Below are 24,201 nucleotides of genomic sequence, written 5' to 3'. Positions count from 1 at the left end.
GTGCACCCCTATCCCCCAACCCATGTGCCACCTAATGAAGATGGAGGGGGCTGGAAGAGCCACTTACCTTGGCCCCCTCCAGGTCGCCAGACCTACTCCTCTTGCGCACTAGTGTGTTGAAGAATGTGACATCAGCCTCCAGTGCATGCGTGTCCAGCAGTCCCAGCAGTGAGGACTCTGCAGCGCTCCCAGGCGCCACCACCTCAGCCAGCAGAGTGAGAGTCTTGATGTCGGGCTTCAATCCATGCTCTGCCATCTGGCCCAGGAAGCCCTCTAGGCCTCCCATCAAGGCCAGCCTGTCAGCCGGGGTGGACACTGCCCCAAAGGCCACCACCGTGGATGGCACTGCCTCCAGGTGCAGCAGGTTGATTCCTGGTGCAGGAGTCGGTGGCTCTATGGCCACTGAGCATTGAGGCACTGCCTGGGCTCCCACCTCAGGGTCTTTGGCATGTTGATCTTGAAGCCCTGGAAGGCTCCCCAGCACCTTAGAAGGTTCCAGAAGCAGTTGCCGTTCCAGGGCCTCCACATGCCTTGTGGTCACCATGCCAGATACTGCCTGGAACCCTGCTGGGAGTTGGAGCAGGCCCTGCTCCTCCTGGGGCCTTAGCAGCAGCTTCGCTGCTACCGTGCAATCCCCCAGGCTGCAGTCCCGAGCTGCCTCCAGCAGCAGGTTGTAGCCGTGCCGGCTTGGCTTGAGCCCCAGCTGAAGCATCTGCCTCCACACCTACTGGGGAGAGACCAATTTCAGCCCTACAACCCCTGTGGAGTGTGCCTGAGGGGAGCAGCTGAGGAATGGGTGAGCTGTGTACTTCTATGAAGCCTCACGGGGCCCCAGGAAGATGGGAGCCCAGAATCTTGCCTTCCCTCCCACATTCAGTGTTTTTCACTTCTGGCTTGTTTCCTTATTGTGACAGAACAGCTTGTGATCCCCTTAGACTACCCAGAGAAATGCTGCTGTAATTCACTCCCCTATAGGCCCAGGAATGCACGGCCTCTGCCTTCCTTCTCCCTAGCTCTGGGAGGGAAAGCTAGAGAATTCTAGAAGGTTCTACAAGCTCCTGGAACATTCAAGGGTGCAACTGTGTTTCCGAACACCCGCCATGCGCCTCAGCCAGAAGCTTCCTCACGTCCCTTAGTGACCAGCCGGGTACAGCTTCACACTGAGAGGGCCCCAATAACTGTGGCTACCTGACATTACATGTGGAGTAGCTACAGCCTCCCCAGGCTGAGATGCTGAATGGGTCCTGCAGTGAGTGAACTTGAAGCCACCAGGAGTCAAGAGAGCCCAGGGGGCTGTGTGAAAGCAGCAGATGGGTGGGGAAGGGTATGTGCTGGCTAAGCCCTCATGGTTGGAGTGAGGGGTCGGAATGGCACTCAGAAACCACAGTGCAGAAATCTAGAAAGAACCAGCACTGGGCAGGTGCTCTGGAAAGCCCATGGGCAGGCAGGACTGACCTGCAGTGCCTGGCGGAAGCCGTGTTCCTTGTTCTGGATGCAGCCTACGAGCAGAAAGCTGAAGGTCTCCTCTGTCACCGTGTGGCCCTTCTGCACCACCTCCTGGGAGCAAACAAAGTAGCCCCACCATGAGCTACAGCTAAACAGGACACTCAGAAGTTGACCTTGTGGGCCAGAGAGATAGCCTGGAGGTAAGGCGCCTGCCTTCCGTGCGGAAGGAAGGTGATTCGAATCCGGCATCCCATAAGGTCCCCTGTGCCTGCCAGGGGGATTTCTGAGCATAGAGCCAGGAGTAACCCCTGAGCGCTGTTGGGTGTGACCCCCCCCCAAAAAAAAAAACGAAAAAAAAAAAAAAAAAAAGAAGTTGACCTTGTTTTCCCTTGTTCCCCAAGCCTCAGGGTTCACTGCTCTGTGTCGCTCCCCAACAATGCAAGAAGGTAGAGCAAACACCAAGCTTGAGTCTTTCTATTCACACCTCAAGATTTCCCCCCATCTGGGGCCAGAGCAATAGCACAGTGGTAGGGCGTTTGCCTTGCATGCGGCCAACACAGAACGGACCCGGTTCGATTCCTGGCATCCCATATGGTCCCCGAGACTGCCAGGAGCAATTTCTGAGTGCAGAGCCAGGAGTAACCTGAGCACCGCTGGGTGTGACCCAAAAACCAAAAAAAAAAAAAAAAGATCCCCTCACCCTCACCTGGAGGACAGTAGCCACTGAAGGTTAGTTCCACAGCCTGTTCCCTACATTTCCCTGGAGCCTCCCCTCAATTGGCCACGACCCCACTTTGGGGATCAGAGGCTAGTTCCACAGCCTATTCCCCACATTTCCCTGGAGCCTCCCCTCAACTGGCCATGACCCGACTTTGGGGATCAGAGGAAGGGGCCCTCTGAGTAAGAATGGCTCTAAATACATCCCCAGCTCAGAGACGACTGTGTGGACCTTGTCCCAAGCCCACACAAGGACAAACCTGGACACTCCAGCCTAGGGACACCCCAAGGTGAGGTGACAGGTGGTTTGACACCCTTAGGGGATATTCCCACCTTGAAAACTTCGAGGCACAGTGGGAGACCTGCACACACTGCAGCTGCCTTCAGCAGCGCATGGTACGTCTTCAGATTGAACTGGAAGTTCCGGGCCCGAAGCTGCTGCCGGAGTTTCAGGGCGCTCTGCAGGGCTGAGGTCTTCCAGGGGGACTCGGCGCACACGTTGAACAGGGCCGTGTACGTGGCGTCTGACGGCTCCAGGTCCCGCTTCTTCATCTGTGAAGACAGGGAGCAACTCAGATGGACATGCAGGGGCCAATGGCCAAGATGCAATGTGTGTGCCACCCAGGTCTGGGAGGCGGACGTGGCTGAAGGGAGCCCCTACAGGGCAGTCAGAAGCCCCCAACCACTCTGAAAGGCAGCTGCGGAAATCACAGCAGCTGAGGCCTGGATGGGTGCATGCAGCACTGAGGAGTCCCTGGCTAGGTGTGGGCTGGAAAAGGGTACACAGAAGCCCCTGAACCCAAGCTCCAGTGCAAGTGAACACCTCAGAAAAATGAGGACAATCAAGTCTTCTGCAAGCAAGTGCTGGGTAACTGGGGGTTACTGGGTTGCAGAAAATGGTGCCCATCCGAAACAGGTGACTATTGACTGGCACAGACCATAAGGGGCCAGGGTGAGGTACAGAGGTATATATGAAGCACTCAGCTCTACAGGCAGCTGTACTGTCTATCACTCCTTTAAAAAGCTTACTGGTGGGGCCGGAGATAGCACAGCAGTAGGGTGTTTACCTTGCATGCAGCTGACCCAGTGTTGGGTTACTGATCCTACCCTAATCAATAGTTGTGCCCCACCCTAGGGTGTGACCTGGTATATTGGATTATTCCTTACTTGGTATTCTGCTCCCACCCTAGGGTGGTACCTGATTCTTGCGTATAAAAGCAAGGGTCTGAGGAAGATGGGGGATCATTATGGGATGGATTTTTCAGTCTTCTTCCACTGAATAAAACTGATATTTCCTGAAGCCTGACTTCCTGTGAGTTTTCTACCCTACGCTATCCTGAACCCTCAGACCTGCCAGCTGAACAGGGTGGCAGACGAGTGGGCCGAGCTGGAGGAGCAAGACCTCATCCTCCATCCTATCACCTTCCAGCCCCATCAAGGGCTGAATTGCAACAACCCAGGATGGACTGTGGTTCGATTCCCAGCATCCCATATGGTCCCTTGTGCAGAGCCAGGAGTAACCCCTGAGCACCACAGACTGTGGCCCAACCTCCCCCTCAAAAAATAAATAAAAAGCTTACTGGGGTCCTGAGGCGATAGTACAGTGGGTAGTGTTGCCTTGCATTCAGCCAACTGGTTTCAATCCCAGGCATCCCATATAATCCACAAACCCCACCAGTAGTGATCCTTGAGAGCAGAGCCAGGAATAACCAATGAATATTGCCTGGTGTGGCCCCAAAATAAAGCAATAAAAGACCCACTCAAAAAAGCATTTGGGAGTGGGGCCTGAGCAATATAAATATAGCACAACAGGTAGGATGCTTGTCTTGTACATGGTTGATTTGAGTTCAATCCCCAGCACCTTACCAGAAATAATCCTTGAGTGGCCCGAAAGCCAAAAATAAAAAAATGAATAAGCTTATTTGGAAAAACATTAAAGCAGTAAAGCAAAAGAGAAAAATGAGAAAGTAAATTTTTTTGGGGGGAGGTTTTTGGGCCATACCCGGCGGTGCTCAGGGGTTACTCCTGGCTGTCTGCTCAGAAATAGCTCCTGGCAGGCATCGGGGACCATATGGGACACCAGGATTCGAACCAACCACCTTTGGTCCTGGATCGGCTGCTTGCAAGGCAAACGCTGCTGTGCTATCTCTCCAGGCCCTTTTTTTTGTTTTTTTGGGTCACACCCGGCAGCACTCAGGGGTTACTCCTGGCAGGCTCAGGGGACTATATGGGATACCAGGATTCGAACCCCCGTCCTTCTGTATGCAAGGCAAACGCCTTACCTCCATGCTATCTCCGGCCCCAAATATGAGAAAAATTTTAAGACTGAGGATGTGGCTCAGCAGCCGACATTTGCTGGCATGTGCAAAGCCATTGACTCCATTGCTTACTTCCATGTGGTCTCTCCAACCACCAGGCTAGATTAAGGAAGAGAGAGAGAGACAGTGTGGCCAGCCACACAGTGCTGGGCATCTGCCCAGTGATTCAAAAAGATGGCATGGTTAGGTCCACGCTCTGCTCTCTTGGGGCTGGGGGAGGGGATGCCTCAGGGGGGGTCTGGGACATATATGGCAGTGCTTGGGGACAGTGTGTAGAAACTGGAAACCAGGGCCCCTGGCCCATGCCCACCCACCACTCACGTCGTTGTAGAGCCGGAAGGCCTTCTTTAGGTAGCCAGCACGCCCACAGCCACCGATCAACACTGTGTAGTTGCACTCGAGAGGCTGGATTCGCTCCTCCTTCAGCATCTGCCTCTCAAACAGGTCCAAGGCCTCAGCCAGCTGTGGGGAGGTTATGTGCAGAGGGATACTGAGGTTGAGGGGCCCTCCCCAAGCCTAGGCTTGCCCAGTAGCCAAAGCCCACCCTAGGTTTCTGTGCTCTGCAGCAAAGAAGCTTCCAGAAATTCTGCCAAGATTTCCGGACCTACAGGACTGCAGGACCCACTACAGGCAGGGTGTGGAGCCAGGAGCTCATGGAAGCCCAGAGCCAGTTACGTCAGAGGGTCCCAACCCTGCCTGTCTCCTTGTCGACGCCCCCCCAGTAGTGGGGGGGGGGAGTCAGAGCTAGCTCTTGTCATTAGTTAACAAGTGCTACGGCACCATCACAGGGCCCACGGCACCTGCAGCCCATCTATGCCCTCTCTCCATGCCCCTTTCACGCCCTGGACGAGGGTGGGTGGTGCCGCCACTGAGAACAGAGGCCATTCACTCACAGGGCACCTACTGATGGGAAGGACAGAGGCCACAGCAGACAACCCAGCACAACACCCCTGGGTGGCCTGTGTCAGGGACTGAGGGCAGGTGGGAGGTGATGGGGACTGAATCACTTGCCCACCTGTGGAAGCAGCAAATACCAGGGGCTGGCAGCCACACTCCCAGGCCTTAGAAGCCACTATAAGGGCTTTAGCTTTTGATTCTCTACTTTTCAGCTTGCAAATTTCAAACTTATCTCAAAGCAGGACCAAAAGAACCTATTTGATCAGTCTCACTTAGGCCATACTCCACACCCCCGTCCCAAATATTCAGTCAAGCTCAAAGGTACCAGAAATTCTGGGGTGAGAGGGTCACAAGTCGCTTTCTGCACTATCAGCACTAGAGGCTGAGGCAGAGGTAGCAAGAGAGGCCAGGGGTATAGCCGGTGGCAGAGTGCAAAGCTCTCTGATCTCTGATGTCTTGAGGGATAAGTGCAAGAAAGGGAGATACAGGAGGAAGGAACTAGCATGGGGAGAGCAGAGGTAACAGGAGAGTCTGGGCCTGGGCTTTTGGGACACAGTATGGGGAGCCTTAAGAACAATCTGACACTGGAGTCAGAGAGAGCTGAGGCTGAGGTGACATGCAACAACTGGGCCTGGCCAGGAGTAAGAGGCTTGTTATTTAGTGACAGTGAAGTGAGAAAAAGCTGGGGGAAAAAAGCCAAGAACAGAGCTCCAGAGCGTGGTTGGGAGGTAGTGAGACTGGAGCTAATAGTAAAGCAGCTGGGAAGGGGCTGGGAGCCCAGGAGGCTCCCAGGTAAGGAGCTGGAGCAGAAGCAGGAGCAGATTGAGGAGCCCCTCACCTTGCCCTCCCGGATCAGCTGCTTGCATCGGAAGAAGTACCAATATGGGGTGTTCCGGGTGCCCTGCCACACACGTGGCTCAGGATCCCTTTCCTCCTCTTCAGCTCCCAGTTCTTGGAGCCGCAAGTTATACAACTGGGCCGTGGACTTGCGGAACATCCTTCGTGACGAGTATTTGTTAGAAAGAGTTCCGAAGCCATCCTCTCCTGCTTCTTCCTCCACTGAGACCTCGGGGTGAGGCTGGCGCTGATCTGTCTTCTGGCTCCCTGGGCCCAGTGGATGCCCTGAGAGGGCACTGTTGCAGATTGTGGACACTGGCTGACGCGCTGCCGCCAGCCTCTCGCAGCGTCCCACCCATCGCGCTCTGACTGGGTGCAGCTGCTGCACGCCCAGCAGTGTTCTTGTGCAGGTGGCAGAGAAAAGGTGGGCAAACCTCAGAAGGTCCATCTCCAGTGTACCCTGCTAGGGCCTGGCGGAGGGTAGGAAAACAGTGGCATTCGCTGAGGATGGGAGCAAACAGCTGAAAAAAAGGAGATGCGGTTGGAGCCAGAGTAATAATACAGCAAACTGCAGATTTGGGTTCAATCCCTGGCATCCCATATGATCCCTGGCTTCCAGACTCTTCATTGTTCTCTTTACATGTTAGAGACCCAGAACTCCCCCCCCGCCTCCAGATCTTCTTTTCTCTCTCTCTCTCTCTCTCTCTCTCTCTCTCTCTCTCTCTCTCTCTCTCTCTCTCTCTCTCTCTCTCTCTCTCTCTCTCTCTCTCTCTCTCTCTCTCTCTCTCTCTCTCTCTCTCTCTCTCTCTCTCTCTCTCTCTCTCTCTCTCGTCGGGGCCAAAGCAACAGCAAAAGAGGGAAGGGTGTTTCTCTGCACAGAGCCCACCGGGTATCGATGGCTGGCATCCCATTTGTTCCCCCTGAGTACCGCCAGGAGAAACCCCTGAGCACCACCGGGTGTGGCCCGAAAAAAAAGCACTTTCTCTGAATTTAGTCGCCTGGGCTTCTGCAGGGGTCTAGGGGGAAGGCTGAGTTTCAAGGCGAAGAAAACTCTTTTCTGTTTTGTTTTGGGCCACACCCGGTGACGCCCAGGGGTTACTCCTGGCTTTGCGCTCAGAAATGGCTCCTGGCTTGGGGGACCATATGGGACGCCGGGGGATCGAACCGCAGTCCGCCCTAGGCTAGCGCCGGCAAGGCAGACAGACGGCTTACAGCTTGCATCACCGCTCCGGTCCCAGCAAACTTTTTGTTACTGATCCAGTTACCACACTTCTGTTACCCGCCCAGGTACAAACCTGCGCCCTTCCCCAGACCCTCGGGAGTTCCGAAACTCCCCAAACACCGCCGCAGTGTCGCCGTCACTCTGACCGATCGACCAACCTGGGTCTCTTTTTAAGGATCTACGAAGGTCTCACAGCCCTGCAGCCTGGCTCCATGCGCGCCCTTGACAGCCCCGCGTCGCACCTAAATGACGTAACGGCGCCGCGCAGGCGCACTAACGCCGCGACGGCTGTCGGAGCCGGACACTTCCGCTTCCGGGAGTCCGCGAGTGCGCTCGGCGGGCGACTCCCCGGGCCTGGCGCTCGGCGCAGCACACTGGCGCGGGCTGGCCGCGGCAGGGCTGGGCGGGCGAGCTCGGGCGCTCCCGACATCCCCCAGGCGCGGCGGCGGCGGCGGCGGCGGTGGCGGCGGCGGCGAGGCGGAGGCGGCGGAGACGCAGCGTGCGCGGCGGCGGGGCCCGGGGGAAGGCAGCGGGGCCAGCGGGGACCGGGCCGGGGGGGGTCCGCCGCCGCCGCCGCCATGCAGGAAATCATCGCCAGCGTGGATCACATCAAGTTCGACCTGGAGATCGCGGTGGAGCAGCAGCTCGGGGCGCAGCCGCTGCCCTTCCCCGGCATGGACAGTGAGCGCGGGGCGGGCGGGCGCGGACCCGGGAGCCCCTCTGCGCCGCCCTCGGCCCAGGGATCGCCTTCCTTTTTTTGTCTTGGGGACTCCCCCACCCCTTTCCCTAGGCCCCAGGACCTTCCTTGCACCCACGCTCCGTCTCCCGGCTCCGGATCTCTTGTGCCTAGGGATGGTTGGGGTGCCCTTGGACGGGAAGTCTCTTTGAAGCCCTGGGCCCTGTTCTCCAGCACAAGGCCCCCCCCACCCCCAAGCTGCGTGCTCCTCCGAAGACTCCCATTCCCCGGAGCCCTCGCACCCCAGTTTTTTTCCTCTAGCCCACCCCCCCCCCCAAAAAAAAAACTTCATTCAATCAGCCACCTGATTCCTCTCTTCTTGCTCTCGTTTCCTTACGGCCTGGGCCCCTGGCTCTCCCGCATTCTTTACACCTGCTGCTCTCAGGGCCGCTCCGCCGAGTTGATTGGCTGCGGGGTCCCCATGCGCCTTCAGCTTCCCCTGCAGCTGCGTTCCCTTCCCCTAGAGATGATCCGCTCCCCTCTCCCCTTTTTGGGCAGAAAGCAGGGCTTCCGCAGGTTGCCCAGCCTTGATCAAACACATGCACCCCTTGTCCTGTCCGAGCCTCAGTTGCTTCTACACACCCCACCTTGGTAGCTGCCAGGCCCCCGGGGAATCTGCTGGGGTCCACGGAAGGAACCAGTACCACCCCTCTGACTCCAGCCCAAGGATGCTTGTTCCTCGGGGTCAAGTGCTCTGGCCTTGGAGAATGTAGGTGCTTCACGGGTCTCAGACCCGCGGGGCTGGGTGCCATTGTCGCAGCAAGCCCTATGACCCTCCCCACTCCCGTCACATTCCCAGTCCTTTGGGGTAAAAGTTGTCAGCCCTTCTCTGGTCCTGAGTTCTACTTCGCCTGAGACCCATCCCTAGAACCCCACATTTCTACTCTGCAAGAGTAAAGGGATAATTTTGTGCCCAAGCTGGGTTTGGGTCCCAGCACCATGTTCTTCTATTTATCTTCAGAGGCAGCATTGCAGCCCTACTGATGAATAAAACCCAGATAAAAAAATAAAGTCCAGACACACTATTCCCCCAAGTGGAACATTCTCATATGAGACTTGAAGCTTTTTGTTTTGTTTGGGGACCAATACCGACTTTGCTGGGAGGTTACTCTTGGCTCTGTATTTAAAAATTATTCCTGGGCCCGGAGAGATAGCACAGCGGCGTTTGCCTTGCAAGCAGCCGATCCAGGACCAAAGGTGGTTGGTTCGAATCTCGGTGTCCCATATGGTCCCCCGTGCCTGCCAGGAGCTATTTCTGAGCAGACAGCCAGGAATAACCCCTGAGCACTGCCGGGTGTGACCCAAAAACAAAAACAAAAAAAAATTTATTCCTGGCAGGCTCAGGGTACCATATGGAATGTCAGGGATTGAACCCAGGTTGGTCATGTGCAAGGCAAACATCCTCCCCCTGTGCTATTCCTTGAGGCTTTTTAAAGCACAAGCAGAGAGAGTTGTCTGCCCTGATGAGATCTACCTGCTTCCCAATGCCAGGGAATTGTGTCTGCCACGGCTTAGCAATGCTAAAGGTTTAGCCTCTGAGGGAGAAAGATGCTGACATACTCTGTTCCCCTTAGCCTGCAGGTGTTTCCTGGGTTCTGAGGCCCCTAAATTGCTGCACTGCATCCTCCTAGGAAAGCCTGTGTTCCTGTAATGAGGGGTCAGGGTTGCTCATTCAGCCTATCCTGCTTCCGGCTTCCCCAGTTCTTGCTCCCTCTGGAATAGCATCTCAGGGGACATTGCCCAGCCTTCCTCCAGCCTCTGTGTCCTGGAAACCAGCCTGAGAGTCCTGAGTTAGAGGCACATTTGTTCCAGTTCGGTAGCTGTAGTTCCTCTTGGTGACTCCTTGAGCTGGTGCTTCCCCTGCTCCAATCCTGACCAGGTTCAAAGCCATTGCGTGCTGGTCCTGAAAGGTCCACCTAATGCCTCCCTGTTCATCTTTGTAGAGTCGGGGGCTGCGGTCTGCGAGTTCTTCTTGAAGGCTGCCTGTGGTAAAGGTAAGAGACCCCAGTTCCCGACGTTCCTCCTGGGGGCCCACTACCCTCCCTCTGTGGCCAAAGGCTTGGGGGCTATCAGGCTTTCGTTGCTTTCAGCAGTGTCTCTAGATAAGTGGGTCCAGGTGAGGAAGAAGCAGGATCTTCAGGGGCCCCAAAACCAGAACACTGGCTCGATGGGGCGTGAGCTCAGCACGGAGCCCTGGGATCTTCCTGAATCCAGTGCAGGCTGAGTCCTGGTCTTTTGGATTCCATAGGTACACTGGCTTCTGTCTAAGAGCCTCCTGACAGTGTGTCTCCCCACCAACAGTGCATCTCCCCACCCAATCCCATTGCCTGTTGGCTCATCTGCAGAGCTCTTGCCTCACCGGTAGGAGCCCCCAAATTCCACCTAGAGCAAACAACACTGCTGGGACCCCCCTGGGTGTTTCTCTTCCCTCAGGCACATTTGTTTGTGATAAATTTGAGAACCTGATAGAAGAGTCCAGGATGGGTCCAAAGAGATACACAGTGATAGGGTGTTTACCTTGCAAGCTGCTGACCTGGGATGGATCGGGGTTCAATTCCATATGGTCTCCTGAGCCTGCCAGGAGCGATTTCTGAACACAGAGCCAGGAATAACCCCTGAGCACTGCTGGGTATGGCCCAAAAACCAAAACCAAGAAAAGAAAAAAAAAAAAAAGAGCCCAGGATTACTGCTTGGAAACAGTTTTCCTGAGAGACTTTGGGGGGATTTGTTTTCTGTACCAGGAGTGCTTAGCACTGAAGGGGCCTACGAAGTAGGTCCTAGGTCTGTCCCTGGCTGTCCTCAGTGTGGCCTCCCTTTCTCCGAAAACACCGGTGGATTCCAGCTCTGTACACGGCCCCATCTGGGCATCCCCTGCCAGAGACAGTTGGTTCTGTTGTGCCTGCCCTGGCTCTTTCTGGTCCCAGTCTTGTATCATCCAGGTTGTCTAGAAGATGCTGATGTTGGTAACTGGGGCCTCCAGGAAAACCTCCACCTCACCCCACTGTCACAGTCTGAGCCACTCTTGGATCTGTATTGTGAAAAATAAGAACTGGAGTGGCCTAGCATCTGCCCTTTAAAGCAGGCCTCCTTCTTCTGGTCTTTGTTGTTTATTTTTACTGGGGGTTTGGAGGTCAGACCCAGCAAGGCTTATGGCTTACTCCTTCTATGCTCAGGGGTCATCCCTGGCTTTGTTCGGGGGACTGAATGTAGTGCCGGAAATCTGATTGGCAAACACTGTTTGCCAGGTGATCTTTCTCACCAGCCCTCCTTTCTACCTTGCCATGCTTCTACAATTTCCACCGTGTCTGCGTAGCTATAGAAATAAGCAAAAACACTCCTTTCCTGAGCTTAAAAACTTCTGTTTAACAATCATAACTGAATTCCCGATTTGGTATTTTGGAACTTTCAGCGAGTATTCACATACCTTAATACTTAAGGAGCTGAGATCAGGAAGAAGGGTGAGGGGAAGGCAAAGGGGGAAAAAGAGGGGGGAGGGAAGGCAGAGGGGAAGGGAGAGGCCCTAAAACACCTGGATCAGGGAGTGTGTGTCTGTGTGCCCTTGTATCCGCTGTACCCACCTCAAACCCCCTCTTCTTGGCAGGGGGCATGTGCCCTTTCCGCCACATCAGTGGTGAGAAGACAGTAGTGTGCAAGCATTGGCTGCGGGGGCTATGCAAAAAAGGGGACCAATGCGAGTTCCTGCATGAGTACGACATGACCAAGATGCCCGAGTGCTATTTCTACTCCAAGTTCGGTGAGCACACCTGGCAGGTGGGCAGGGACAGGCTCAGGCTGCCTGTGTCTGCTTTCCTCCAGAGCATTGGCATCTGCATTAGAAGGGAACTTTGGGCAGACTTCTGGACTCCCCATGGCCTTGGCCCCCCTGTGCTTCTGACATGTACCTCAGGGATCCCAAGTGAGGATCCCCATCAGTACTGTAGGGACAGTGGAGAAGAGGACGGCAGGGCCTTTGAGGGCTTCCATGCACATGCCCTGGGACTGTGGAAGAAAGGGGGGGGAGGCCTTGAATGGGGATCTGTGTGTCCCTGGAGGAATCTGCCATCTCGTATGTGGCACGGACTTGAGACAGCCAAGAGAGGGCCTGGCTGGCTGCCAAGGCACTTCCAGTCCCAATCCCTGGTGCCAAAGTCCCTCAAGGAGCTGACAACAGGCTGAGTTGCATCCCTCCTCCAGACCCTGGCCTCCGGGACCATCTTGTCTTCTTTCCCATCCTGGCTTTAAGCATTTCCAGAGCTCTCCTGGTTCATGTAGGTGGCTGGATCCCCCCTTGCCAGGCCCCCCCCCACACACACAAACACTGGGGTGAGGCTGAAGCCTTGAGTTCCTCAATGTCACTGACCAGGCCAGCAGGTCATTGAGCCCACAGACAGCTCTGAGGCCCCATGGGTTTGGTGTGGAGAGCAGGGTCGGTGGTGCTGTGGTGACAGGTCTGCCGCCCACAGGGGAGTGCAGCAATAAGGAGTGTCCCTTCCTACACATCGACCCCGAGTCCAAGATCAAGGACTGCCCGTGGTATGACCGCGGCTTCTGCAAGCACGGTAAGTACCCCCTACCCTTTCTGGCTCCAACCTGGACTACAGGGGAGCAGAGCCCGGGGCTGCCCAGAGTGTATCTAAACCCCTTGTCTCCCCCAGGCCCTTTGTGCAGGCACCGGCACACGCGTAGGGTCATTTGTGTCAACTACCTCGTGGGATTCTGTCCGGAGGGGCCCTCGTGCAAGTTCATGCAGTGAGTACCCACCCTGTCCCTGAACTCCACTGCTTGGGCAGGGCTTCGGCTGTCTTGGAACCTTCTAGTAGGACTGCCGGGAACGGGTAGAAGAGAGGAGCTACCCAGGAGGCTCTGGCTCTCACCCCTTCAGCCCTGTATAGGAATATGAGGGTGGGGGGTACTGTTTTGAGCCCCTGCCATATGCTGTCTCTGTCCAGAGACATGTGGTGGCCCTGCCCCTTCACCCCCTCTATCCTCTCTCCTGCCAGCCCCCGTTTCGAGCTGCCCATGGGAACCACTGAGCAGCCCCCACTGCCGCAGCAGACGCAGCCTCCCACCAAGGTACTGCCGCCCTCCCACTGAGAATGTGCTGGGGAGCAGAGTAGGTGGCATCGCTCTATGCAGGGCTGTGCTGAGCTCTGCTCTGGGGCTGGGACTGGGTGCACATGACCCCACTCCAGGGCTACTCATTCTTCTGATCAGGACTACATGTGCATGCACACACATACAAGCAGGGAAACTGAAGTTCCAGGAAAGAGAGGTTGCATGAGCCATGTGTACACATGCACACAGAAACTGAGGCTCCTGTCAGGCGGGTGGTGTGTAGCACCCAGGTCAACAGCTGGTGGCTGCAAAGGCCTGACGGGGCAGTTTCCTCTTGGTACAGTGCGGCTTTCTGGGGACCCCGGCCAGCAGGGTGAAGGGGATGAATGCCGCAACTTATTCGTGGGTTCACTGAAGCCGACCCGATCCGAAATATCTATGGGAAAAATCTGTAGAGGTTAGAAAGAAGGCCTAAGTCTTTTATCTGATCCTATTTGCTCATGGGCTAGGAACCTGCCGACAGTCACGTATGCAGCTCAGTGGAACTATCCCCAGAGATAAAGGCTAAGGTTGATAGCATCCATTTTGTGCAGGCTAAAGCAGTCTCCCACAGTACAGGGGTTTAACGCCAGCATTGCTGACCCACCTAAGCTGCCTCTCCTGAGCTAAGGGCACCCTCGGGTGATGTGGGTATTGGTACTTGAGGCCAGAGCAAGAACTAGGCAGTCTGCACCCAACCACCCCATGCCCTCACTTGGCTGGCTGAAACCCCTGCCCCAGGACCCCGAGTGGGATCCTTGAGCCCAGATGGGCAGTGCCCATCAGCCCATGCCACCTCTGCCTGCCACCAGGCTGGACTAAGCATTCACTTGAGCTGAATCCCACGCTCAGGAGCAAACATAAGCCCCGTTCCTGCCCATGCCCCGCCACCCAGAGACCACTGCGTCTCCAGTGTCTTGTTTTCTCCTTTTGGTTTCCGTTTCTGTGTGTCTGCATGGTGATTCTCGGGCCCCGAAGCTCTTCTACGGGCGGTGGCCCGCGCTCTCTCCAGCCCCCGTTGGTAGTCTTGCACGTGTTTTCCACAGTAAAACCGTGTTGTGTGGCTCTTTCCAGCAAAGTAACAATCCGCCATTACAAAGGTCGTCCTCCTTGATCCAGTTAACGAGTCAGAACTCTTCTCCCAACCAGCAGAGAGCCCCACAGCTCATCGGGGTCATGCAGAGTCAAAATAGCAGCGCAGGCAACCGCGGACCCCGGCCACTGGAGCAGGTCACTTGTTATAAGGTGAGTTCCGGGGTGGGGGAACAATTAGGCTGGCTGGGGAGTCGCAGGCCAGCCCTCGTGCTTCTGGTTGATGGCGAGAGGTAGATTGGGGCATGTGGTGTCACACATTCTGATACTGGTGAGAGAGGGTGGCAAGGCCTGAGTGCTAGGGCTGGTGAAGGCACTTGCCTTGCATGCAGCTCACCCAGGTCTGATCTCTGGCACCACATATGGTTCTCTGAGTACCACTGGGTATGGCTCAAAAATTAAAAGACTGGAGTGACAGGACAGTGGATAGGGCACTGGCCTTGCATGTTGAAACCATATGGTCCCCACAGCACTGACGGAAGTGATTCCTGAATATAACTGGGTATGAACCAAACAAAACAATTGGAGGCTGCTCAAGTGGAGGCTGCTCAGGAGGTGGGTTAGATCAGGATTAGAATGAAGCTGCCAGAGAGTGATCCTTTCTGGAAGCACCTAGATCTCTTGTGGCACTCTCAGACAAGGCCCCAGAGAAGAGCAAGATCTTGGGACTAGAGCGATAGTACAGTGGGGAGGATGCTTGCTTTGAAGCAGCCAACACAGGTTCGATCCCTGGTGTCCCATATACTCTCCTGAACCCCGCCAGGAGTGACTCCTGAATGCAGAGTCAAGAGTAAGCCCTGAGGCCGGAGATAGCACAGCAGTAGGGCGTTTGCCTTGCATGTGGTTGCCCAGGATGGACCTCGGTTCAATCCCTGGCATCCCATATGATCCCCCAAGCAAGGAGCGATTTCTCAGCACATAGCCAGGAGTAACTCCTGAGCCACTGGGTGTGGCCCAAGAACCAAAAACTTAAAAAAAAAAAAAAAAAAAAGAGTAAGCCCTTAAAATTGGTGAATGTTGGGCCTGGAGAGATAGCACAGCGGCGTTTGCCTTGCAAGCAGCCGATCAGGACCAAAGGTGGTTGGTTCGAATCCCGGTGTCCCATATGGTCCCCCGTGCCTGCCAGGAGCTACTTCTGAGCAGACAGCCAGGAGTAATCCCTGAGCACCGCCGGGTGTGACCCAAAAACCAAAAAAAAAAAAAAAAAAATTGGTGAATGTTGTCCCAAAACAAGAGTAAACTCTTCTAAAACCCCTGGAAATCCCTAGGTCCCTTCCAAGCTCTGGGTAGGAAAGGGACAGGCCCTATTCTAGATACCATACCAGCTGCTGTACTAAGTGGTGGGACCTGTGGTCACATGCTTGGCAAGGGCAAAACAGCTTTAGACAGAGGCCTCTCATCCAAGCATGCCGTACAGGTGGGCTCCTGGCCTGGGTATCTGAGAGATCATTCTCATTCTAGCCACATGAATTCCTGACTAGAGTTTGGAGTTCATTAAAAATCAGAACAGAAGGGGGCCGGGCAGTGGCGCTGGAGGTAAGGTGCCTGCCTTGCCTGCGCTAGCCTAGGACGGATCGCGGTTCGATCCCCCGGCATCCCATATGGTCCCCCCAAGAAGCCAGGAGCAACTTCTGAGCACATAGCCAGGAGTAACCCCTGAGCGTCACAGGGTGTGGCCCAAAAACCAAAAAAAAAAAAAAAAAAAAAAAAAATCAGAACAGAAGCTGGACTAGTAGGCCAGTGGCTCTGTCACCAGCACCACATATTTCTTGAGCATCTGTGGAGATGACAGAAAAACCTAACTCCCAAAGGAAAAAAAAGAAAAAGAGAACAAAAAAACAAAAAAAAATTTTACCCTAATTCCCAAAACTTCTTGGTGAGGTGGCGCTAGAGGGTTAGCTAGCCAAGAAAGGACCACACTCGATCCCCTGGCATCCCATATGGTTCCCCCAAGCCATGGGCAATTTCTGAGCGCTTAGCCAGGAGTAACCCCTGAGCATCAAGCGGGTGTGGCCGGAAAAAAAAAAAACAAAAACAAAAAAACAAAACCTAACTCCCTTCCCACCCACCCACCAAAAAACCTCTGGAACAAGCTTAAGTCTGGAAATGAGGAATAGCATGAGCCTAGCTTGTGAGTGAGTGTGAGTCTGTCTTGTGGAATGAGTCTGCAGCCCTATAAGCACTGCTGGCTGGTGCTGTTTTCTCCTTTCTTAAAACTTCACCTTGTCAGGGGCCAGAGAGATAGCACAGCGGCGTTTGCCTTGCAAGCAGCCAACCCAGGACCTAAGGTGGTTAGTTGGAATCCCGGCGTCCCATATGGTCCCCCATGCCTGCCAGGAGCTATTTCTGAGCGGATAGCCAGGAGTAACCCCTGAGCACCACCGGGTGTGGCCCAAAAACAAAAACTTCACCTTGTCCACCACTTCTACTCCTGTAGAAGTGCCTCCATTCAAACTCCACAAACCTCTAGGGCTCTTGGTGTATGTACCATCCAGATCTCTTTTTTCTTTAACTATGTACATATGTAAACTTAGTGTTCAAATGACTCTATAAACCATAATTTTTAGTTTTGGGGACACTACCCAGCCTTTTTTAGGGTTTAACTCCTGGAAGGGGACACAACAGGGGTGCCAAGATTGAACCCAGGCTAGTCGCATGCAAGGCCAGTGCTCTCCCTGCTGTATAATCACTCCAGCCCCCACAATTTACTTTTAATGGGTCACTCTCCGTGGTACTTGGGTTCCTTGACTGTGGGGAAAAATGCTTACTCTAAGAAATATATGTTCTTTGGGGTGTTGTCTGTCTGCAAGGAGAGGAGTCACATTAAGGGCCTTCCCCCAAGAGCCGAAGTGATAGCACAGCAGGGAAGGCACTTGCCTTGCATACATCTAGCCTGGGTTTGATCCCTGACACTCATATGGTCCCTGAGCATTGCCAGGGATAGCCCCACAAAACTAGTCTGTGACTTTCCCAGGAAATGGCCCTGGAAGTGGGTGACCCAGAGATCCTAGAGGGTACAAAGATTTAGAGTCTTGGAGCGGGAGTATGTAGAGAGCCAGGGGGTGAAGAGGTGTGGGTGGGGGCAATTTGTGCTAAAAGCAGCAAGTGCTCCCCAGCCCCAGGACTCAACTCTTTGAGATTCAATCATGTTGAAAGGTGGGGGTGTGGTAGCTTGACTGCTACCACCTCAGCACAGTGCTCTGCCATGTGGAACTGGGCCAGGAAACACACCCTGTGATGGGCAGGCTTGATGCTAGATTGTTCTGATGGTGCTTCTGGGCTTCAGGCCTAAATCTGACCAGTTTCCGCCCCTGTGGGTAGCTGAGGCAGGGGGCACTGGGTGCAGTCACTCCATTAATAGCAGGCAGGTTCCCATACAGGGAATTCCTGTTCCATCCTGCCTCCAAGGATTCCCAACAGTGTCTCATAGAGGTAAGTGATGGGTCACTGTGTATTGTGGCCACATGGAACCTGCCCAAGGTCTGCCTGCACTTTTAGCCCTGCCTGCTTCCCGGAACTCTGAGCTAGGGGGCTGCCCAGACACTGTTCTCTGTCCCAGCTGGTATGTGGTAGGGCTGCCAGGCTGGAAGTAGACTTTTAGACAGTCTTTTCTCTCCCTCTTCCCGGTGTCCCCAGTGTGGCGAGAAAGGACACTACGCCAACAGATGCACCAAAGGGCACTTGGCCTTTCTCAGCGGACAGTGACACTGGCAGAAGCGTGCTTGACCTGGAGGTGCCCATGCCTGTCACCTCCCACCCTCTTGCTGTCATCCTGTTAAGGGACACTGGCTTAATTTTGTCCCTCAAGTCAGCATCATGTTTGCCGGAACATCTCAGCCTCCTGTGGGGGGTCCTGCACACCTGTTCTCGGAGGGCTGCGAGTTGAGCCAAGCAGCTGAGGAAGGTGCTTTCTGGGGCTCATGGACAGGCCCTGCCCGCCTCCTTGTCCTGCTGAATCCTGAAGCTGTGCCCATCGATGTGAGCCTCGAGGTCGCCTTCAGGGCAAACTCAAGTGCGCTTGTTTCTCAGCCTTGCCCACCTGGGTGTCGGGGTGAGGCTGGGGCACGGTGGGTGAGGTGTGTGCCTTAAACTGAAGCAGGCGCCACAGGCCTCCCCCTGTGCACCTACCTCTTGGCCAGCAAGCGCCTATGCTGTCGCAGACCCTCAGCCTGGCCAAGTGAAACCACCTGTCACTGTGGTGACTGGGTCTGTCCAATTACAAGATACCGTTTATAAAGCTGGCTGAGACCTGGTTTGTAAGCATGACTCAGCTTGGGGCTGCCACCAGCCTGCCAACACAGTAGCAATGAGGCTGGAGTGGGAGTGAGGGTTGTCAGGAAACCAGAGGCAGGTTCCAGAGTGGAACAGTGACTACCTCAAGACACTCCTTTTACAATGGTGTGGAAGGAGCCACTTGAGGCTCTGCACCCTGCAATTGGGTTTCAGGAGGTAACCCCATGAGGGAGCCATACTTTAACGATAAGGAAGAAGGTGCAGGGCCCAGGGACTCTTGGTGTCCTACGGTAAGTCAGTACCCTGGGGTCCCATGATACTGAATGGACAGGGCCCCACCCATCCCTAGATCCTGCTTGCCCCCTCTCACCCAGCACTGATGCTCAGCCAGAGAGAAACAGTTGGAAGCTGTCATTTATTTAGGGCATAGGGATTTGGGGTGCAGAACAGAGTTGGGCGCAGAGCCTTCACCTTGACCTTCAGTGGTACTTGCGATGTCGCTCGTGTTCTGTGAGAAACAGCAAAATGCTGTGGAAGGCAGTGGGCCAGCCAGGGGCCCAACCAGCACCCAGGGTCTAAACATCCAACACCCCCCACTTTCTCTCCCCGAACTCACTGAGTTCCTTGTAGGACCGGCAGTAGTTGAAGAGAACGTAGGCGGCCAACACCATGGACACTCCTGCCACGCTGCCCTTCTTCACATTGATGTACTTGTTGTAGTACCGCTGGTAGCCTGCAAAGTGGGGTGTGGTGCTAAGGCTGCTGGCTCTGCCCATTTTGAGGGAGGGGCTCCCCAGTCCAACCATTAACCAGGGCTAGCAGTGCTAACAGGAGAGTACCGATAACTCCCAATGGTCTTAGAGCCCACTCTGCCTCCCTCCCCCAGAAAGTCTCCTTGGGGACTAACATGCCATCTTCATGGTACTCCATCAGTTTGACATCCCTCCCACACCCTACACCCTAGAGTAAGTACCTAGGAAAGTAGTGGGGCAGATGCTGCTGTGGGAACCCAGAGGGACAGAACAGTGCCTCTCACCTGGTTTAGTCCCTGTAGTGCTCCCTACTCGAGTTGTGGTTGCATCATCCTCATCCTGTGGCACCCCTGGAATACCCAGGAGGGCATTCCAACCAGAGGGCCCTTGCCTTACATCCAAGCCTCATGAGTTGGGAGACATGCATGGGGGCCACAGCTCCCACAGTTACAAAGCAAAATAGCTGAACACCCCCAGTTGTGGCCCCTCAAAACAAGACCAATAAGCCCAAATGCCTAGCAGAGTTCCCTGGTGGGTGGAAAGCCTCAAAGATCCGCCTTGATGCTTCCAACTTCCTCTGAAGCCTTATGCTCTGGAAATGTCTAGACCAGGGGTCTTCAAACTATGGCCCTCGGGCCACATGCGGCCCGCAGGAGTCTGATCCGGCCCGCCAGCAGTGAGCGCTGTTTGGCTACCAAGATATCTGCCAGCATATACACTCAGTATATATCCAAATATCAGGAACCATGCACTCAAAATGGTAACCATCTTTGGTAGCACTTATGCCTGTGAACAGACTTTTTCAAGAATGAAACATCTGAAATCTCCAACCAGATCAAGATTAACTGATGCCCACTTGCATCACTTGTTACAGCTGGCAGTGACAAATATGGAACTGGACATTGACCATCTCTTTAGCCAAAAGCAGGCCCACAGTTCCCATTGAAATACTGGTGCATGATCTGTTTATTTATAAATGGTTTTCATTTTATTTATTTAAGATATGTGCAGTGTGAGTAGGAATTAGTAGCTCATATAGTCTGGCCCTCCAGCTCTATAAGGGACCGTAATCCGGCCCCCACTTTAAAGTTTGAAGACCCCTGGTCTAGACTGAAGCCAAGCAATCCTGGCCCATTTCCCGGCTGAATTCCCACAGAACCAGCCTCTGGTGGTAGTAACTGAGACAGGACATACATACATGTACATCCCACACGTGCCTCCTGTTCATTCTCCCAAGGCACTGACCTCTCTGAAACGCCCCGCCAATGCCACTGGGGGTGAAGTCCCGCATCATTATCCAGCTCATCAGCTCCCCAAGTTTAACATCCAGGAGTCTCTTGTCCTTCAAAGGTACTGGAAAGGAAGCACAGATACGCTGCAATCCATGGGGCCTCCGAACACTGGCCAAGCAGTCATTGGGCCACCAGATCCGTTTCAGGCCAGGACCGCAGTTGCAGCACTCTTCCTGAGCAGGGGTCACAATACCATAATTATGGGAAAGAACTAAGACCTCATGTTGTGTAATTACAGGGAAAGATCCAAAAGCCAAATGTGTGGGAGCTGGAGGGGATGGGGTGGGGGGCGGACGATGGGGTGGTCAGAATGCTGAGAACACGGTTCAAGTAGGGACCAGTCAGGGAGGCTATGTCCAGGGCCCTGGGGTTACTGAGAGAATGTGGGGAAGGAGCCAGGCTTGATATACCAGAGTCTTGGTAGACAAAAGGCTTTAAGGAACACCCGGGTTTACAGGCTGCCAACCCTAGGGCCAGCACAAGGAGCTTCAATGGGAATCAACGCCCGAGACATCACAACTGGGAGGGCCCTTGCCTTGCATCCAAGCTTGATCCTAGCACCAGAACCCTGCCAGGAGTAAGCCCCATGCAGAGCCAGGAGGAAGCCCTGAGCACTGCCAGGGCTCTGGGCCCAACAAGCCTTATCCTCAGACTAGCACAGCATGGCAGAGGCTCAAGCCAGCTGCTTCAAACTTGTCCTACTTATTAAGTGCATTCCTCTGTCATCCTCAGAATTTACAAATAAAATCTTTTTTACTTAAAAAAAAAAAGTCCCTTCTAGGGACCGGAGCAATAGTGCAGTGGTATGACGTTTGTTGTGCAGGCGGCTGATCCAGGACAAACCTCGGTTCAATCCTCAACATCCCATATGTCCCCCAATCCAGGAAGGATTTCTGAGTGCATAGCCAGGAGAAACCCCTTAGTGTCACCGGGTGTACCCCACCCCCCCAAAAAAAAGTCCTCATAAGATGGGGCCAGAAATGCATTAGCCTTGCACGTAGCTAGCCCAGGTTCCATCCCCGCCATCCCATGTTCCCCTGAACATCACAGGACTGATTTCCTGAGCATAGGGCCAGGAGTATGATCTTGGAGCACCAAGAGGTGTGGCCCAAAGAAATAACCAGAGAATGTCAAGAGACATCCAAGGTATAGCCACTCTCCTAGGATTTTTCTTTAGGTGAAAAATGTCATTCCCTGACAACCCTCAGTTCTTGGCCATTCTTTAAACACTCTACTGTGCACCCTTCTGAAGTAACAAGGTCACAACAGTAGAGTGGGCATGATGACAAGCAAAGACAGGCCTCGTGTCAGTGCCACACTGGCTGGAGGACCCTGAGGAAGTTAGTGTCTGTAGAATAGGAAAGAAAGGAAAGTACTGTGGACCTGGGCCCCAGAATTAGCTAAGTGGGAATGACTGTGTCCTGCTCCACCAGCAGCTACACATGCATCCACACCCATGGCCACATCTCACGGCTGCAGGAAACTTAGTGGCAAGACAATGAAGCATCAAGTGGCTCCTGAGAGTGAAATTCAACCCAGGAGTTGGCCAGAGAGTAAAGATTTTAGATCTGTGGGCTGTGGGAAATCCAGCCTTATGTCTATACTCCACTAACTGGAGTTCATCGATTGCTTGAAGGGCCTGACTTCAACGAAAGCACTGCTCTCAAGACAAAGTGAAGACCACAAGCATCACACAGCAGTGTTCACAGCCAGTCTTCCAAGCACTGCTGGAATGCTGGTTAATACCCATTTTAAGTCTCGTGTATCATTCTTTAATGCACCTGTGTCTTTCTGCTGTGGTAAGAGACCCTCTACAAGAACATCAGCTGGAGTGATAGCACAGCGTCAGAAAGTTTGCCTTGCATGTGGCAGACCCAGGTGCCCGGGCATCCCATATGGTCCTCAGAGCCTGCCAGGAGCGATTTCTGAGCACAGAACCAGGAGTAACCCTGGAGTGCCACTGGGTATGCCCTCCACCTCTACCTCTACCAAACAAATAAATAGACCATCAGGGTGACGAAGAGAGAAGGAACAGCGGCATGGAACATCTGCCCTGCAGGTTCTACCCCTGACTACTGCAGGTTCAGTGGGACAGCTCGTATACTGCATATGAGAAGCCCCTGGTTCCATCCATCACGTGGGCAAACACACAAAGCAGGGCTTAGAGGCTTGAAATGCATTCCCTTAACCCAGATGATGAATGAGTCAAATAAATGACATGACCCAGAGCAAAGATAGACAAGAGGCCTGGACTCTGTACTTTCGGTCCAGTTTCCTGTTTTGTTTTATTTCTGGCCCACACTGACAATGCTCAGGGGTTACTCACATGGGATGCTGTATTGAACCCAGGTTCTGCGTGCTAGGCAAACGCTCTTCCTACTGTACACGTGCTCCTATACCCCTTCACCCCACTGTTTTGTAGAAAATACACCCTCTGAACAGTCTCTGGCCCCGTTCAGACAGGTCAAACACAGGCTCACTTTTTATCTTCTTTTTAGGGCAAGAACTGGGGCAAGAAACAAACAAAAAAAGGACAACCCTAGGATCATCAAAACTGCCACCACCAGGCTGTGCCCACATCCCGTTTTCTCTCTTTGATCTCTTAAGTTGAGGACACAGCATGCAGAGACGATTCCTTTATTTAAAAACAAAACAAAACAGAATGCAGGGGCGGGAGAGATAGCACAGCGGCGTTTGCCTTGCAAGCAGCCGATCCAGGACCTAAGGTGGTTGATTCGAATCCCGGCATCCCATAGGGTCCCCCGAGCCTGCCAGGAGCGATTTCTGAGCGCAGAGCCAGGAGGAACTCCTGAGCACTGTCGGGTGTGACCCAAAAACCAAAACCAAAACAAAAAATCTAAATGCAAAACCCTGGACAAGACACGAGTCGCCGAGAACTTCAGGCCCCGGGTGAATCGAGCTCGGCTGAGGACAAGCGATGTGACCTTGAGCAGGTCACTGCGCACACCGAAGCTAAAGCTAAACACAAGGGCGTCAGCCTCGGGTGCGATCGGCCACATCCTGGGCCTCAGGGTTCGGCTCCCCCGAGCACTTCCAACCGAGCAGCGGTTTGAGGCCAGGGAGAGGCCGTGCACAGCCTTCCTCCGGGCGGCGGGACGGAGCAGCGCGGCGCCTCCTGAGTGAGCCTGCCAGGGCGCTGCATCCCGGAGCCCGGAGGCGGCTGGCCGTGCAGGCGTCACCCTCGTCGCTACCAACAGCCTCCTAGGTAGGGTCGAACGGTGCAGGGCCCGGGGTCCGGGTTCCAGCGCCACTCCACAGAAGCCGCATGCAAGGCTCCTTGCAGAAGAGCAATTGGCTCTGCAGCCTCCTGCCTTCGGAGCGTGGCCCTGGGTCCCGAACCCGGGACCGATCTTGGCTCTGGCTCCCAAGTGACGGCCCTCCCCGGCCAGGAAACTCACCGACCGACATCTTGGAGTCCTTCGGTGTCCGCTGGGCTGCGCCGCGAGAAGGCTGCTGGGAAGTTGAAAGCGGCACGCCGGCGGCGGCAAGGCTCACGGGAAGAAGGTCGCGACGCCCAAGGTGGAGGCTGCGAGGACGCCATGGA

At 54.5% G+C, this 24,201-nt stretch overlaps 2 protein-coding genes across 5 annotated transcripts in view; one reads left to right on the top strand and one right to left on the bottom strand.

Moving 5' to 3' along the window:
* LOC126030399 (ATP synthase subunit f, mitochondrial) overlaps positions 1-24,201 on the bottom strand; it is a 25,694-nt gene extending 1,493 nt beyond the window's left edge. Inside the window, exons 1-8 of one of the 2 annotated variants that reach the window (XM_049788604.1) lie at positions 24,056-24,201; positions 20,590-20,697; positions 6,874-6,884; positions 6,217-6,678; positions 4,803-4,943; positions 2,497-2,715; positions 1,456-1,557; positions 68-724 (exon numbers count right to left, since the gene is read on the bottom strand). In XM_049788604.1, coding sequence (XP_049644561.1) covers positions 68-724; positions 1,456-1,557; positions 2,497-2,715; positions 4,803-4,943; positions 6,217-6,678; positions 6,874-6,884; positions 20,590-20,697; positions 24,056-24,065 — 1,710 coding nt within the window. In that variant the 5' untranslated portion in view covers positions 24,066-24,201. Of the gene's footprint in view, positions 1-67; positions 725-1,455; positions 1,558-2,496; positions 2,716-4,802; positions 4,944-6,216; positions 6,679-6,873; positions 6,885-18,991; positions 19,101-19,208; positions 19,326-20,589; positions 20,698-24,055 lie in introns of those variants that run through there. The other variant, XM_049788603.1, reaches the window with a different exon arrangement.
* Positions 7,924-18,596, top strand: CPSF4 (cleavage and polyadenylation specific factor 4). 3 transcript variants are annotated; one of them, XM_049788689.1, is made up of 8 exons: positions 7,924-8,118; positions 10,117-10,167; positions 11,775-11,927; positions 12,637-12,732; positions 12,829-12,922; positions 13,174-13,246; positions 14,420-14,512; positions 17,996-18,596. In XM_049788689.1, exons 1-8 carry the CDS (start codon positions 8,016-8,018, stop codon positions 18,062-18,064), a joined length of 732 nt encoding a protein of 243 aa, XP_049644646.1. In that variant the 5' UTR covers positions 7,924-8,015; the 3' UTR covers positions 18,065-18,596. The 3 variants fall into 3 exon arrangements, with proteins under 3 accessions (XP_049644646.1, XP_049644645.1, XP_049644644.1); XM_049788688.1 differs by having other exon boundaries at positions 14,417-14,512; XM_049788687.1 differs by having other exon boundaries at positions 14,342-14,512.

The sequence above is a fragment of the Suncus etruscus genome, chromosome 15 (assembly GCF_024139225.1).
Source record: "Suncus etruscus isolate mSunEtr1 chromosome 15, mSunEtr1.pri.cur, whole genome shotgun sequence".
Classification (NCBI taxonomy): Eukaryota; Metazoa; Chordata; class Mammalia; order Eulipotyphla; family Soricidae; genus Suncus; species Suncus etruscus.
This window is presented reverse-complemented; position numbering and strand designations above follow the sequence as displayed.